Source organism: Lemur catta, chromosome 16 (assembly GCF_020740605.2).
Source record: "Lemur catta isolate mLemCat1 chromosome 16, mLemCat1.pri, whole genome shotgun sequence".
Taxonomy (NCBI): Eukaryota; Metazoa; Chordata; class Mammalia; order Primates; family Lemuridae; genus Lemur; species Lemur catta.
The window spans coordinates 6,188,873-6,206,715 of NC_059143.1; the positions used below are offsets into that span (position 1 = coordinate 6,188,873).

A 17,843-nucleotide genomic window follows, 5' to 3' on the forward strand; every position below is an offset into this window, starting at 1 on the left:
GCATTAGAACTTCTTCAGCTTGCTTTATTCATTCAGCCAGGGACACAGGCTGGTTGCCCAGACTCTGCACTGCACAGTTCCTCAGGGCTCCATTCACACAGATTATGGGCGTGGCTCCTTCGGGGGAGCAGGATGGCAGCCCTGCACCTCACATTGTTTTTGAGCTAAAGGCTGGTGCATTACAGATAATTGCATTCATTTTAATTACCCCATAGTGTTCATCATGTGACGGTGCCATATTCAATTGATCCATTTCCTTAGTGGAAACAACATTTTACTATTGCGAACAGTGCTTCAGCGTGTAAACACCCTTATGCACGTCTTCACTGTATAGGTGCACACGTTTCTCTGGGGAACCATCATTCTTTACTGTGAGTTGACTGTGATTTTAAAAAAATTATTCTACTGAACATTATAATAAGAAAAAGACAAACTTGGTAGAACTTAAAATATTTATTAGTATGTATCAGTGTGTGTTAAACCAAAAATAACAGATACAATTGGGCATTGTTGAGAGAAATGCCTTACTATAGCATGGAATACAAGCGGAAAGGCCCTAGGTGTCTGCAGCAGCGTCTTTTATGTGCAAGACCTGGGTCCAGCCCAGACGGAAGCCCTTTACAAAAACACAAGAAAAGGGAACAGTTTGCACAAGGGAGCAGCGCCATTGAATTACTGGGTGTGGTTTCAACAATGATGTTAAAAGAGTAAACTCGAAACCTAATAGGTCTGAATACAGCCCGGAGCCCTGCAGTTCCCAAGCTAGCTCATCACTGGACTTGCCAAGAGCGGCACAGAGCAGTGAGAAGTAGAACCCACAAAAAAGAAAAAAAAGAAGCTCAATTTCAGTCATCACATGCCAAAGTCCTTGATCGTAGAGGAAATATTTCAGTCGTCCAAACCTCCCTCAGAAAATGGACTCAGTTTTCAGTGGGGCACAGCCCTTATTGTTGGGTAAAAGTTAGTTTTAGGTTTTCAACCTTTAGTCTGCAAGGTAAAGTCGTAACCAGCACTTTATAATGTACCGTATTTAACCATAAAATGGCAGGTCGATTACGTACCTACATAAAATGTTTGCCACTCCATTCTAGAGATTTCCACTGGGGAAGCATCCCTCTGAGAGTCCATGCCTACCTTATATAACACACAGCCATGAGCCGAACTCAGCCAGTGGAATGGATTACATGCCAGCGCAACAAATATACAATCATATTTACACATATACACACACATGAAAGAAAACAAGGGAAAAGGAGCAAATTTTGGAAAATGATGTCAAGGATGCTACAGCACATGAAACTACTTGAGATTTTTTAGCAATGGTAATTTCCAGATCTCTACATAATATTACTTGGTTATGGTTCAATTATTAGAATAGCCAGAAAGTAATTTCAAGCTAAAAATAAAGCAAAGTAGGAAAACCTCCTTGTGGACAAGGCCTGAGCGTCTATCCTCAGAGAAGGCTCAAGGTCTGTGTGAATATTTGCATGCCCACGTGTGATCTCTGTGAGTGGTGATGACGCGTATATGTATTTTTTGTCCTCTGACTGGCTTGAATAGCTAAGGCAATACAGAAAGGGAAAACAGTGGCTTCACACCCTCATGTGCTTCTGAAATAAAACCATGGGCTCATTAGTGGGTAGCTCACTACATGTGGTTAAGACTGGACATTTTATGCAAAATACAACCACTGCAAACCCAGCCCAAAGCTGCAAAATGCTCTGCTAGGATGCCTACCACCTTGGCTAGGAAACCCAAGCAGCTGTCTGGAGATAAACCCAGGTTCTCAGGGAAAGCTGGAAGAGGAAAAGTTCAAAAATTAGTCTGCATGTCACCTGGATAGAGGTCACTTCAATTTTCAACTCAAATTGTTTTACCTTTGGCAAGAGATATGATAATTTCTTGGCCTTCAAAGCAGAATCAAGTCAAGCCAATAATGTGGACAATATGGGGAAAAAAAACCCTAAAAATCCTTGCAAAGACCCTACTAGGACATCCAGATGCCACTTGCCAGCAGTTTTTGAGGTACTGGTCTGGGAGAGCCAAGTGGAACTCTTGAAACAAAATAAATGTTCTGCAGCCTTCACATCCTAAGATTGTTAATCAATGCTCATAAGTTGGGTGAAGCAGGAAGAACATCAATTTGACAGCATATTTTTGAGTTGAAAGATACGGGCCTGTATTTCAACCTGGCCCTGTTTCCTTGGTTACAGTCAACATAAAGAAAGTGTAAACCTGGCTCTGGTCTCTGCAGAACCCTCCCTTTTTGTTGACGACACTGACTGTGTCTTTGACACTGACTGTGTCTTTTGCCTGTCAAGAGCATGGTGGGCACAGCCCCGACAGGACTCCACAGCCCCAGCTCCTGCTGAGTTAAGTGCCGGGTCTTCAATCAGCTCACGAGCTCCTTCCTGACTTCCACGTCGCCGCAGGTTGTTGGTGAAGGTTTGCTGGCCCTTGAATGGTCACCGCAAAGAAGGTGCCGGCTGACCCTTGGTAGCACACTGCTGATGCGCATTTCTGAGCACTGATCCTAACTGCCTTTAAGAATCGCCTCCAATGTGGGCCCTGACAGGAGATTAACTGCTTCTTGATCCTAAGTTTTTATGAAAGTTAGAATGGTAATAGGATTTGAATTTTCAGCGGAAATCGCGTTTCTTCCTTTCCATGCCTTTTCTTTCCTTAGCCACTTTGGATTCAGACATCTTTAATTAACTGAACAGACAGGGAATCCGAAAAGGAAGGTTCTCATGGAAGCCCATCCTCAGTTCAATGCACTCCAGGCCCAGACCTCCTCCCCAGCCTTTGCAACGTCCAAAATGCCTTCTCTGATTTTGCAGTGTTCTGGGTCTAGGATTTGAAGGTGCTGATACTTCCTCTGGCTGGCTTTCCTGTAACCTATTACTAATTGCTATTATTAGAAGTTTGCCCTAAGATTACAACTCAAACATTAAATTTATTAATAATTCCAGTTAATTTTCTTCCCTAGATATAACACCATGATTATTCTCTTAGTAAAATAATACTAAGTGCATAAACTTACCTAAGAGAGTAGGAATTTATTAGTGTGGAGGTGATGCATGTCAGGTGGTTTCTTGAATAATATTTATAGCCTACATTTATCACTGCTTACATAGTCATTGCTTAAATGACTCTTTCAAACTAGGCTTCCCAATCCCAGAATTATATGCAATATTTTATTTAGTCCAATCTGGTTTGTTTATATATGGCTAAAACTTAGAAAAATGTTCACCAATTAAAAGAGATGTAGACAACAGTTTCTAATACATCTCTCTCCTCTTTTATAATAGCTCAAGTCTCAGTCTGAGCAATGGTCCAATTACACTTCTCTGATTTCCTTCAGAAAAGTAATAAATAAAGGCTTACTTCCAAAGCTAGGTAAAAACTAACCTTCTAAATTAAACTTCCCTCTAGTGAAGGTTGGTTAGGTAACAAAGGCAATGGCACTGAAGAAGTTACTGAAGTTTGGCTAGGTAAACACAGGAAATCCAAGTGGAACACCACTTAGGATCCCATACACATAAGGCAGCAAGACTTTTGTACAAATCCAGGAATTTTTTAAGGTTTTTAACAAAAAATGCAACTATACTTATTACCTAATAAGTCAATTCTTCCCATGTGCATTTCACGCACTAAAGGCCATTTTGTGACGGTATGGCGGGTTTTTCCAGAGTTTTCTAAATTCCTTTTTTGGGGACATTTCCTGCTCTGCTCCAGCAGATCTTCCAGGATGCAAAGTCAGGGTGTTCACTCTTCTCAAAGTGAGGTGCAGGCCACCGAGTGTGGGGTCCTTCAGCAGTGCACAGGGACGTGGGCTCTGGCTTCTTCAAGTACTGCCGGCCCTTGGGTTAGCAGCACCGCCGGCCGGCTTGCATGCCTGGCTTCCCAAGTTTGATGGTTCCACTGTTTCCATTTTCATAGGGGTCCAAGGGTGGGATCTGGCGGCCTGGAAGAGAAAGGAGACCACGGTTTGGTTCCTCTTCCCTAGTCAACACTATGTGTGCAGATTTTCACCCTGCTTCAACACCTCAACTTAATATTCAGGTTGTACAAAAAAACACAGGAGCTCCCAGAGGGGCTCTTTTCTCCTTCCTTCCTTCCCTGCCTTCCTTTCTTCCCTCCAGCCATCCCTCTTTCCTTCCCATCTCTGCTGCATGAAGTCACCTCATGTTTAGAAAGTTGAGGGACAGGTAAGGAAGTACAGTGTGGATTTCCTGGGCTGGGAAGATCTGCTTCTGGGGGACAGCGCCAGCCACCCTCTCTGCTCATCTCGGCACCCACTCCTCCCCAGCCTGCACGCGGGGAGTGTCTGTGACTTGAACAGTAACAGTGAGGACTCGCCATCTTTTCTGCTTCTTAAAATAGATGCAACTGGGAATTGTACTCTTCCTAGTAGTATCATTTATTAACACTTAGCTCATCCTCCCTCATCCTGCCAACGCACTTAGATCATTAGCTGGGAAGCCCTACAGTTTGCTCTTCATAGTATTCTCATGTTGTCCACAAATAATCTTATTTTTACTCAATTTAATTTAAAAAATTATGCTAGAATCTCTATAAATAAACACAAAATAAAAATTAAAAAGGCAGTGGAGGGGGCCAGGAAGTGATAACTAAAGGGTATGGGTTTCTTTTTGAGATGATAAAAATATTCTAAAATTGACTGTGCTGATGGTTGCATATATCTGTGAATACACTAAAAGCCACTGAAGCATACAACTTGAAATGGGTGAAATGTATCAAGTATGTGAATTTTATCTCAGTAAAGCTTTTTTAAAAAAACAACGGAATCTGGAAATAACAACCTTAGAACCTTAAGTTTTCAAAGATTTTCACAGATACCATCCTTACCCAACCCTGTGAAGCTGGCATCACAGCATTATGATCACCACTTTACTGTGACTCAGAATGGAGGCGCTTTGCTAGTGGCCACGTCAGTAATAAGCCGCACAGTTCTTTGGTTATAACCAACGACTTGACTTTCCGACAATCCCAAGTCCTGTGTTCCTGCAGCGCATTAGCGCTCTAGCCTACTCTTCTCTCCCCTTTGAAAAAGGCAGGAAACACTAGCTCTAAAGTGAGGATTTAAAAAAAACTGGCTAATTAGTATATTTGTTCACTAAGTAAGCAATAATGAGAAATGGAAGGGAAACTGGTTCCAAAGACAAAGTCTTTTCTAAGGACCATATAGAGTCAAAATGCCCTGGCATAGGTGCATTGCCACAAAGGGCAGGAAGAGCTGATTACAAAAGTATTAATGCATTGTGTAGACTGGATGGTATGGACATGCCTCAAAGCTCAAGCATGAAGATTAAGATCACTGGCATTTACTCAGAATTCAAAATTAGTAGTAGAGATCTTTATCTGATGATGGACCAAATGAAAAAACCTGTAGTTAAGTTCTGTAGCTATGGTTCCTGCCATTTGTGCAGCCAACAGGGATCTACAAACATTTGCAGGCCATTCCCACAACAGTTCAGTCTTAATCTAAAAGCAAATGAGATGGTAACTTTGTATATCCCTCTTCTGCACATGCTATTTTTTTATTTGTCACCATTAAAAGTAGGTAAACAAAATGCCTCTTCTATTTTGTCCACCTTGTGTGATAAATTGACAAGGAAGTCCTCCACGACCAACAGTGCTCTTCAAAGATTTATTCAAGTCAGAACTTGCCAATAAAGCATTACTTAAGAGAAAGTGATGAGCACAGCTCTGAAATATTGGAGGGATCATAGTGTCAAGTTGTATCACTATTTAAATCAATAATATTTCAGGTGCCTCCCGAGTGTGTTACACACTGCAATAGGGACTTTTGCTTTTGTACCTGAAATATTTTTGGACAAAATTATAATTCTGATTGGTACAGCTGTTGCCCTAGTTAGAGAAGAGATGAGAACTGTGTACTGATCGGTATAAGGAGTTCCGATGTTAACTGTACTGTTAGCAAAACGGCAGTGGCCTTTTAGCCCTCCTTTACAAGGCTGACTTTCCATGCCTCTTAAATTTTCATCATTTTTTTCATATGAAAAGTACCCAAATTAAGGAAAACGCTTATACATTAGATATCCATTAAAGTAACAAAAGCATAGTGAACACCTAGAAACAAAGAGCATAAAAAGAGCAAAACAGGATGCCAGGGAGGCCAGTGTGCACCCTTCCTCCCTCCTTCCTGCCTCTCCTTCCTTCCTAAGCAGACAGTGAGCCACAATGTCTGGGATGCAAAACTGAGTACGGCCCGGCCCCATCTCAAGGAGACGCCGCACGTTTCAAACCATCAGCAGCGTTTCTGCATCACTTGCTGAAGCCGCTTCCCGGGGTTCAGTGATCCACCTCCCTAACAACTTCGCCGTCTATATTGTCTTCTCTATATTGTCTTCTCGGGGCTGCCAGGTTCTTTTATCTTCAGAATATCCAAAATATTACTTATTAGAAAAAAACATTTCTCAAAGACAGAATCACCGTGGTTTCCTCAGATTTCATCTTTCTCTTTCGGTAGAAAGAGTTTTGAGACTTGAGAGGCAATGTTCCAGTTCAGCAAACTCAGACAAGTTATTTAAAATCTCAGAGCCTTCCTTTCCTCACCTATAAAAAGTATGATGTGCTCACTTTGGCAGCACATCTACTAAAACCAGGATGATACAGAGAAGATTAGCAATACAGTTTTAAAAAATAAAATAAAAAGCATATGAGAAAGGAATTTGCCAGCATGCAATATATACACAGCCACTACTATATGGGAGGAGCCAATGACTGGGGGCGTGGCCACCGATCCCAGGTCCAGGCACGGCTCAGTGGGTTTTGCGTGGGGACAAGGACCAGTGTTCACGGCCACGGCCACAGCCACGGTCGATTCTCAGGGTTCAGCTAGTAGCTGGGGACCCACCCTGCTCATCTACAAAACTCTCAGCCTGGGATGAGTCACACACATTGCAACTTCAAAGGGCGTGAGAAGAAAGGAAGTACTTCCACTTTAAATCAGAGGCAGAGGAAAGCCAGGGAGTGACCATGAGGCAAGCACCTTTTGAACAGAGAAGGAAGAAAGAGCTGTGACACCAGTACATGAGCTCCGATCTGTGGCCTAAGGTATTCAGAACTTACTGAAAGGTTAAACGTACTTACACAAAAGAATGGTTTTGGAAAGTGGCCATGGCATTTTGTGCCAAGGTGATCACTTGGGACACTGTTGAATCAGGATCGTTTACGCAACACTATAAATACAAACACCCGAAAAGGCTCTGAGCACCCTCTGTATGTTTCCACTCTTACAAAATGTGCTCTAAGTACACAACCTCCATAACAGGTTGTCCTTGAGCATAAATTCTAGGCTAGAGTGTTTATTTTAATATGGCTTAGATTGTGTAATGTTCTGTTTAGGAGAAGTTAAAAAGACTTTTGTTTTTGGAAGTTCAGTTTTCCTGAAGTTGACAGAATAGAGAAAAAGCAGGTTTTATAAACAGCTCCTCAGGGACGCAGCAGTGGGTGAAGACAAATTGCGAGCTATAAATTCTATCATGGCTGAAATGCACTTACACACAACAAAAATAAAACAGCAAGCTTAGCTGCAGCTGTTCCCTTTCCTGGTGTGGTGGGCCAGCCACTTCCTGTGCCAGCTTCAGTCCCTCCCTAACAATTCTGCCGTTTGTATTCTTCTCTCCTTTCATTCGGTCCCAGTATTCACTTGGCCTGGCTGTCTTTTGTTTGGTGTTAGCAGTGCTGGCAGTTGCTATGTAACTTCGATTTCTTGATCCTGATTTTCTGAATCGTCCAGATTAGTAAACTGGCCAAGTTTGCTAGGACTTGGTGGTATTTACTCTTGATAATGGCCCCCAAGACTCTCCATGTAGAAAGGGGGTCTGTGGAACACTGCAGTGACTCACCATCATGGACACCACCCCAAGAATGCAGACTGGGGGGGCATGCATGCCACTTGAGGTTACTCCCTGTAACTGTCCTTTTGCTGCCGTAAAGAAGACAATATCAGAATGACTAGAAGACCTTGACCATTACGATAGAGAGTGGGTGTGAGAAATGAGCGTGCTGGATTAGCAGGCAGGACGCACATTCGGTCAGGAGGCCCGTAAAGCCCAGGCCAGGAGTAGGAGAGTCTTAAGCGTGCAGTGGGGAGGTAGGAAGCAAAGATGGAAAGAGAAACTGTCAAAAGACACCTGGCAGGAGGTGACAGCTGACTGGAAGTGGGAGGCCAAGGCGGGAGGATTGCTTGAGCCCAGGAGTTGGAGGCTGCAGTGAGCTATGATGATACCACTGCACTCCAGCATGGGCGACAGAGTGAGAACCAATCACTGTCAATCGATCAATCAATCACTTAAAAAAGGTATTTGAGTTAAATAATTAAAATCCACAAATCAAAACTTGGGTTCTTCACAATACAGAATCCTGTCTGTTAGGTTCAACCAAATCCAGCCCAGAGAACTTGCTCCTGTGCCAATCTTCCTCATTCCAGGAAAGAAAACCTGGGAGTGATTCTCTGCACCATTCTCTTCCTCATTCCCCATCCCCAACCCAAGCCCCGGTGTTACTGGTCCTTATTCCAGAAGATCCCTTCCCCTCCCCCTTCCTCTCCTCCTCTCCTCTCCTTTTCTCTATTCTCTTCTTTTCTTTCTTTCTTTCTTTTTTTTTTTTTTTTTGTGGCAGGGTCTTACTCTTTCAACCAGGCTGGAGTGCACTGTCATGATCATAGCTCACTGCAGCCTCAAACTCCTGGGCTCAAGCGATCCTCCTGAGTAGCTGGGACCACAAGTACACACCACCACACACAGCTAATTTTTTTTTTTTTTTTTGACAGAGTCTCGCTTTGTTGCCCGGGCTAGAGTGAGTGCCGTGGCGTCAGCCTAGCTCACAGCAACCTCAAACTCCTGGGCTTAAGCGATCCTACTGCCTCAGCCTCCCAAGTAGCTGGGACTACAGGCATGCGCCACCATGCCCGGCTAATTTTTTATATATATATATTTTAGTTGGCCAGATAATTTTTCTATTTTTAGTAGAGACGGGGTCTTGCTCTTGCTCAGGCTGGTCTCGAACTCCTGAGTTCAAGCAATCCACCCGCCTCGGCCTTCCAGAGTGCTAGGATTACAGGTGTGAGCCACCGCGCCCGGCCTACAGCTAATTTTTTTATTTTTTGTAGAGAAGGGGTCTGGCTATGTTGCCCAGGCTGGTCTCCAACTCCTGGCCTCAAGCGATCCTCCTGCCTCAGCCTCCCAAAGTGCTGAGACTATAGGCACTGCACCCAGCCAGAAGATTTTTAAAATCACTTCCACTTCTTTCACCCTAGTCCCAGCCTCCGCCCTCCTGCATTACCACAATCGCCAAGCCCAGATGTTCTTCCTTCTGAGTGTGATCTTTTTGTAGGTGTAAATTGGATATGCCACACCCCTGCTTCAAATGCCCAAGGGGCTTCCAAATGCTTTCAGAATGTCACCCTCCTCCCATCACCAGGCCCTGCTCAGTCTCTAATCTCAGTCTCCCACCCTCTCCCAGAGACCACCACCCTCCTGGCTCTTCTGAAAAGCACCACACCAGCTCCTGCTCCGGGAATGAGTGCTTGTGCTCCACTCTGCTGACAGCTCCTCTAGAGCTCTGTGCTCGCTGGCCTTTCTCATTTTTCATTAAAATCATTCCCTTGGGGAGGCCTTCCCCACCCAATCTAACCCCCCATCGTAGCCTCTCACAGGCCTGTTCTTTGTTCCTACCATTTATTACACCGTGTGATTATACACGGATTTGACTCTGTGCCTGCGGGCAATCTCCCCGTCTGGACTGTCAGTGTGCTTTGCTCACCACGTATTCCCCGCGTCTAGCGTGGCACCTAACCCATAAACCAGCACAGTGTATATCTGCTGCATAAACAAATCAAGAGACACTTGTCCAGTGTGCTGGTTATTCAACCTTAAGTCCCCATAAGAAGTGATTACATTTCACCTGATCCAGTGAACCCACTGGAACACTATTTCCTGGCACAGCATGAGACGAAGATGGAGACACAAATTCAAAACCCTGAATTTAGTCCTATAGATACTATTTACTAATCTCAGCTTCATGGGGAATATGAAAGACCAACACTTCTGCTCCCACAGAACTTGCAGCACCCCTGGAAGAAGAGATGTATACCTGAAACACCTGGTGAATCACTTAAAGGTAGAATATGTTCAAATGTCAAAGTGACAGAACAAGCCTTAAGTAATCTCAAGTTAAAGGCAGAAACCATCAGTGAAAGTTGGAGCAGATGATGACGTCATGACCAGAAAGACTGGACTGGGCCTTGAAGGGACGGAGGTTTGCAAAGGGGAGAGGAGGGGTGTCCTGTGCAGGCTGGAACAGGCCAGTGTGCCAGGGAGCAAGGCTGGCATCACAGCTGTCACCCTGCCCTTCACGTCACAATACACAGAGGAGGGCGGCGAAGGCAGTTCATACGGAAAGCCATGGAGCTTTTTTGGTTTTGATTTGTAACACTAGTATATAAACAGAATATTCTTTGTGTTTTCATACACCACTTTAAAATTTCAAATGTACAATTCTTCTGGGGGGCAAGAACTTTTTCTTTTTATATTTTAATTCAAAAACCCAAGAAAGAAAAATGAACAAACCCTGGGTAGAAATACGTGGAAAGGGCCGGGCGCGGTGGCTCACGCCTGTAATCCTAGCACTCTGGGAGGCCGAGGCAGGAGGATCTCTTGAGCTCAGGAGTTCGAGACCAGCCTGAGCAATAGTGAGACCTGTCTCTACTAAAAATAGAAAAGATTAGCCAGGCTTGGTGGCAGGCGCCTATAGTCCCAGCTACTTGGGAGGCTGAGGCGGGAGAATTGCTTGAGCCCAGAAGTTCAAGTCTAGCCTGGGCAACAAGGTGAGACCCCGTCTCTCAAAATCAAAAGGAGGGGGGTACCTAGAGCAATACCAACCAAACGATAATATATGAGGTCAGGCTGTGTGCAGATCACTATCCAAAAGAGAGCAGCACCTAAATCCTTTACAGGGTAGCTTCAGCCTTTAAATAGCTATATGGGCCGGGCCCGGTGGCTCACGCCTGTAATCCTAGCACTCTGGGAGGCCGACGCAGGAGGATCGCTCAAGGTCAGGAGTTCGAGACCAGCATGAGTGAGACCCTGTCTCTACTAAAAATAGAAAGAAATTATATCGACAACTAAAAAAAAAAAAATATATATATATATATATATATATATAAAGTTAGCCGGGCATGGTGGCACATGCCTGTAGTCCCAGCTGCTCTGGAGGCTGAGGCAGGAGGATCACTTGAGCTCAGGAGTTTGAGGTTGCTGTGAGCTAGGCTGACGCCACAGCACTCTAGCCTGGGCAACAGAGTGAGACTCTGTCTCAAAAAAAAATAGATATATGATTTTGGTAAACAGTTTCCAGTTAGAAAACGCGTTAGCTCATGCTCAGAAAACACAGTTGTCTCATTTCTGGTTTATGAACACTCTGGGAATGTAAACGAGAAATGTTTGTCTCTTCATCCAAGCCAACGTGAATTAATTTTGTTTACCCATACCTTTTTAAAGGGCTTTTATTCCCACTACTCCTTCTTGACTTTTTATTACATCTTTTCTTTAGGCATATTTGTCTCTGGAACATTGCTTTGGGGAGCATAGGTGTCAGCAATATCTACTTCTATTTTAAGCGCAGGGAGGAGCACGTATAATATAAGTAGGAACAGGGAAAAGGAAAATAAATGAAAAGTCTGCTGCAGTGTGTTTAGGTGTACTTGCAATCGTGTTTTAAATTAACCTGCAATTAGGCTACAGAACTCCATTCTGAAGAAATTCACCTGAAGGAGTCAGGAGGTGAAAGGAGGGCACGAGAGCTTACAGGTGTGAACGGATGGATGGGTGGATGGATGGATGGATGGATGGATGAATGGATGGATGGATGGATGGAGATTTTGCCATGGCTGTGTGTTCACAAGCTTTCTTTGTTAAGGCAGTTGTAACTAAATTATAATAAAACAGAAACATGGTTTATTTGACATGGATGATGAGGTGATACAGGTATTTGATGGCTTATATAAGAATTAATTACTTCGAAGCCATGATTACCCCATACTTTAAGCAAAGCACTTGTTTTCCCCTAAATGACGCAGACCACTGGGATCTGAGGAATTAATTATTCAAAATCCCCACCACTGTGAGCCACAAAGACCTCACACACAGGAAGGGATTTACACTGGCTGAACCATTCAAAGAAATGATCTTTAAAGCTATTAATACAGTACTTCCTGTATAGGCTTGTTCTCTTTGAGGTCCTTATTTGATATTTTATCTTAATAATGATTTTCATAAGCCCCAGAAAGTCTACTAGCTGGTGCAGAAATCTCAAGCTGAATTCAGGCATGCAAGGCACCAGGCTTCCTCCTGCCACCGTTGCTGTCTGTGCTGTCTGCCTTCCAGGGCCAGAAAGCGAATGCTGAGCAGAGCGTTCTAAAAAATACAAAGCACTTAAGGACGAAGGGTGGTAACGCAATAGTGCTCAGGAGCTCCCTGGCTTCATTCAGTAAAACCACCTGTAAAAGCAAAATGTTTCATAGCCGAACCACCGGAGAAGGCCAGCACCACCAGCAAAGCGTGAGTCTGATCTGGGCAGACATGGGGCTAATGTAGTGAGTTCAAGCCAAACTCAGATGTCACCCAGAGGGACATGACTCCAGAGAGCATCTGCCCCCACTGCCCGAGATGAGGAAGGAGCAGGAGTGTGAAGACAGGGAATTTCTCACATAAAATTATAGCCCTGGCACTCTAGAGTTCAACTCCTTGGGGCAGCGAGCTTGAAGGACACTATTCTGTTGAGAGTGTGAAATAATGGCAGGAAAAAAACAGCCCTAATGAGGGGGAGGGAAGGGAAGGGGACAGATCCCAATGAGCTGGGAGGGAAGGCTCAGAGCCATTCTTTTGCACGTTTCTGCAGCGAGGAAGTAAGGCAGGTCAGAATTCCCCATCTCTGATGAATCTTCCATCAGGCCAACATAAACAAACTAAAGATTCCCTGCTATGAGTTCTCGGAGTCTAACATGATGGATCCAAACCAGTTAAAGGGAACTCAAATCTGTTCTGGGAACCCTCGGCCCTTCCGACTTTGAGAACTTCGCCAACAATGACCTCAGGCAGAAGAGATCAAACCATCAGTTTCCCTTCTGGAATTGTCTGAGGCCAAGATATTTGAGGACAACTGCTGTTTGGGGGTTCAACTTTTCCTAAGGTGGCTACCCCAGGAACGTCAGAGCCAGCGTTTCACCAACACCTGTGCTGCTCCCAACGTCCCTGGTCACGCCCTGATTGGACTTCGCTGAGGGCGACTCAGAGCACAGTTTCCCAGCCAACTGTGGGCAGGTCCTTCTCTGGCAGGACCCAGCACAGAAGGACACGGGCAGAGAATTTATAAAGGTGAAATCTGGCAAGCTGGAAGCCTCCCAGCTACAGAGAGGAGTGTCAGTGCGGCCGTCAGCTGAGAAACAGCTCTTTGATAAGGTCATTTGGGGAATCAGCAAACATAATGTGAAGCACAATGTGACCCAGAACTGGGGCTGGACAAGGAAGCTGTCACCTCCCTTAATAAGCTTATTAGAAATGAGGGAAATCTTTACAAATCAACCCTCCAGCCAGTTCCCCCTTTCAGGCCAGGCAGATGAAGCTGACTCTGATTGCCTAGAGCCGTTCAGCTTTACGCGTGACCAGGAGAGCTCTGCACCTTGTCTACTTTCTCTCCCCCCCAACACACTAACACAAAATGCTACAGCATAACCTTTAATTAAAATAAATTTTATTTTTGCAACAGGATGATTTCATTTTAATTCACAAAACAGAGAGTGAACAGCACAGAGTTATAGAAATTTAGAATTGAGAGGATAATTGAGGTAAGAAAGAACAAGCACACAGTTGTAGATTTTAGATTCATGGCATCAGATAAATTCGCACAGAGATAAAGTTCTACTTCAGAGCTCTATAATTTTACCCTTTGAGTCCTTGAAGTATAAAAATGCCAGCTAAGCTGAAAATGCAATTTCATGTACTTACTGATTCCTTGAAAGAGCTCTTCGATATTAATAGCATTTTTTGCGCTTGTTTCCACCACGATGGCACCTATGGATTCAGCATATTCCTTAGCATCTTTCAGGGGCACCTCCCTAGAAAAGAGGTCAAACCCAGAGAGAATGAATGCTCATTTGTAAAATACAAATAACCCAAAAGACCAAACAGACAGCTTGCATGCTAATGGTTCTTTTATTTTCCTATAGAATAAGTAACTCAATCACGTTTGGGTAAGACTTTTTAAGATTTAAAACCTGGACTCTGGCTCCATGGAGACAAGACAGGCATATATAAAACAGTGTTCGTGGAAAGAAGGAAAGAATTTCAGAACAGGAGGGAAAATCATTATGAGTACAGCAGTATACATTCCAGGGTTCAGAGCCAGAGCTGATTTCAATTTTTTTCCCTATAATGTGGCTCAATATTAAAAAATACCACCACCACCACCATTGTTAGTGTGTCTATGCACATGTGTTTTTGTGGGACTTTTCACATATCATCTTTCACAACCCTGAGAAAATAGTGACGTGATTTGATGGTTTGGAAATGAGCATGGATATAGCTCCAGTGTCTACCTGTAGCATGGCATACCTGGACTTTCACCTGTGAAAGGATTTTCCTGCAAAGGTCTCAGGACATGAACCCCATTTAAATGAACAATCTAAAAAGACAGTCATGGATCTGTTTTCAATGTGAGGATGCTATGGTACACCCAAAGGTAAAGAAGACACAGTTCCCATTGCCCAGAAGATTATTCGTGATTTCAGCAAATACTTACTGAGCAGCTCTTGCTGGTCCCTCTTGCAGGTGCTAGGGAAACCCTGGTCCCTGCCTTCCAGAACCTACACTTTAGAGCACGGACAGACAGAGCATGTCCACGGTCACTCTAATCCATACACTGTGGCATAAAGGGCTTCAAGAGTAGAGGGGCAGAAAGTGATCCATTTTGATCAAGGGACCCCAGGAAGAGGCTCTGGAGGAGGTCACCTTAAGCATGGCCATGAAGCCTGGCAGCACACAAGTGACAGTTTGTGACGGACCAGCCCGAGCAAAGGCACAGAGAGCAGCTGGCTCCGCCCAAGTCAGTTCCGCACCCAGTGGGGTGCTGCGGTGGGTGCTGCGGTGGGCGCTGCGGTGGGCGTGCAAAGGGATGGGTGCAGGGAATGCCAGGGCGGCTGGAGCTGAGCGAGGGATCCCAACAGACGGGCAGGAGGACACACCAAGCGTGTCTTACTCCCAGTGGCCAGTGACAAGAACAGAAGTGACAGGCTCAGAGCCAAGAGTCTAGGATAAAACAGTGCCCAGAATGGACTGGAGCGGAGTGGGAGGTGAGAAGAATTTGGAAGCTCCTCTAATGCTGCAGGTGAGGGGTAATACATACAACCCTCACCGAGGAGGACGGCTTTGAGAAAAGGACGAGGGCAGATACAAAATCAAACTTGGGAAGGGGGAGTGAGGACACGGTACCCATGTCCCCCCACTCCTGCACCCCCTGCAAATGCCTCATAAATGGTTCCAAAAGGTTTATAAAGTTACCGAGGAAATTCTACGTTGGCATTCAAATTCCTTACAAAGCCCAAATCATATGAGAGAAGGACCTTTCATGTCCCAGCTGGAAAAGCGCCCAACGGGGTCCACTGTGTTAAAGGTGACATCCCGAGACCCTCAGCCGGAGGGAAGATGCCTCGGGAGCGTGTCCTGGAATCTGCACTTCCAAGGCACGGGGAAAGTCTGCCTCTAAATCCCTCTCTACTTTTGCTAGCAGCCAAGCCACAGGCCTGTCACAGGGATCATTCTTGAGTTTTTTGGTGGCAGTAACTTTTACATTAGAAAGACAGCAGAAAGGGGCTTTTCTCTGTTCAGGTGGGCACGGTACCTTGTTTTTCATCTCTTCCAAGAAGTCTTTATCAAAGCACAGATAAAGGGTGAGGCTTGTCTCTGCTCAAACCCGGGGCAGATGAGAGGAGGTGGCGCCTGCTACCCTCCACCTGGGCGTGGGGGAGCGCCTGGCTCTCAAGGACCCTCGGGGGAGAGACCCTCACACTCACAGGTATAACGCTTCCTCAGCTCCGCTCACCTGTCCAACTGCGGGACAGAGAGGGCACAATAGGTCTGCCGGGATTAAGATGAGGACGAAGTAGTCACCGTGACACAATCCAAAGCCCCTACCCTGGGGACGGCAGCTCAGAGAGGCTGATTCTTTCATAGTCGACAGCACTGGACCGTGAAATGTGATGAGAAAGTGCACCCTCAGGCTCCTTCCACACTTAGAAATGGGTCTCACGAGATCAAAGACTTGCCGGATGACACAGCTGACGCCAGCAGAGGCGGGGTGTAGTCCAATCCCTCGCTCCGACCGGTCCTACGCCACAGCCGCCCGCCAGCACCCACGCTCCAGAGGCTGCTCTTTCCATCTTTTTAGACAAAGAAAACGTGGGGCCCAAAATATTTCAAACTGTCAAACACTCTGGAGGACAGGGGCTGTGAGCGGGGAGGGCACACTCCATCCACCTACAGAACAGGTTCTTGTGAAAGACTCCGGAAGCCCAGCGAAAGCCCCTCTGATGTGAACTGAGCAACCACTCGAGTCTGCCAAAATATGTTCCTATTACTGTGGTATAATAAAAAATATACATTTGGTCTGCCCCTGGTTCCTGGCTCAAAGCTCCTAAAACCCTGTTTCCAAGTGATAGGAGTGTCTTGTTATTCATAAAGAGTCGCGTTCAACCATGCCCTATGTGTCTCTTCCATTTGGCTATTCCTGGGTTGTATCCTTTGTAACAGAACCATAATGTTAGATAAAAATCATAGGAGGACACTGTTTTGGACAACATTCCTGCACTAGGCCCAACAGACCAGAAAAATCAAAGTTGACTCATTCAGGCTAAAGGTGCCATCAAACCCAAACTAAGTTGTATCTGACCTTCAGAGAAATCAGGAGAGAGATCACAGCCCAATTCCCAAACAGGCTGTTCAAACCTTTCAATCCATGGGATTATAATGAAGTTCCCTCTGCTTTAAGCCTTACACACACACAAAAGGTGGCCTTATGTAACCTGAGGCTGACTAATCTGTGATTTTCTATTGTTCTGCCTCCCTGTCCAGCCTCGCAAGAAAAGTATCTTTGAAACAACCAAAGCCTGTCTGTGGAGCCAACCTCACGCTCAGCTCGTGGGAACACATACTGTTTCATGGATGAGGTGTTGCTGATTCTAGAATCATGAATAAAGCCAATTGAGATCTTTAAATTTGTTGTAATTTTGTCCTCTGACAGTAATCATGAGAACTGTGAGTCCATTCTAGAGAACCGCTGAATCTGCAGAGAGACTGTGGGAGCCCCCAAGTCTGTAATCTGCCGGGCAGAGGTGCAGGTAACCTGGGGACACGCAAGACTTCCAGCTCACCTCTGAAATGGGGACAGTCTTGTGGTACTGAGCTCTTAACCTGTGGGGTCTACACTAACTCCAGGTAGTTGGTGTCAGAACTGAACTGAATTGCAGGACACCCAGTTGGTGCTGGAAAAATCATTGCTGGAACAAATGGCATGACTGCCACCTGAGTCACCTTGAAAAGGTGAGAATTCATTTCCGAGCAGCCTCTTGCAGACATCTAAATAGAGACATGTGGGGACTCCTCCAGCTGCACTTCAGGAGACGCCACTGCACAGAGCCCTGGGCAGGAAGGCTGCCACCACAGGCCTTCTGCATTGCAACTGTGTGACATTAGGCATCCAGCGACATTCATTCATTTTTTCCAACAAATATTTGAGTG

The 17,843-nt window shown here is 45.1% G+C and overlaps 1 protein-coding gene across 1 annotated transcript in view; it reads right to left on the bottom strand.

Annotated features, from left to right (window-relative positions):
- Nucleotides 1–438: 438 nt before the first annotated feature.
- Nucleotides 439–17,843, bottom strand: part of RAB31 (RAB31, member RAS oncogene family) — a 119,463-nt gene continuing 102,058 nt past the window's right edge. Inside the window, exons 6-7 of the mRNA XM_045527230.1 lie at nt 14,058–14,167; nt 439–3,967 (exon numbers count right to left, since the gene is read on the bottom strand). Coding sequence (XP_045383186.1) covers nt 3,870–3,967; nt 14,058–14,167 — 208 coding nt within the window. The 3' untranslated portion in view covers nt 439–3,869. The remainder of the gene's footprint in view (nt 3,968–14,057; nt 14,168–17,843) is intronic.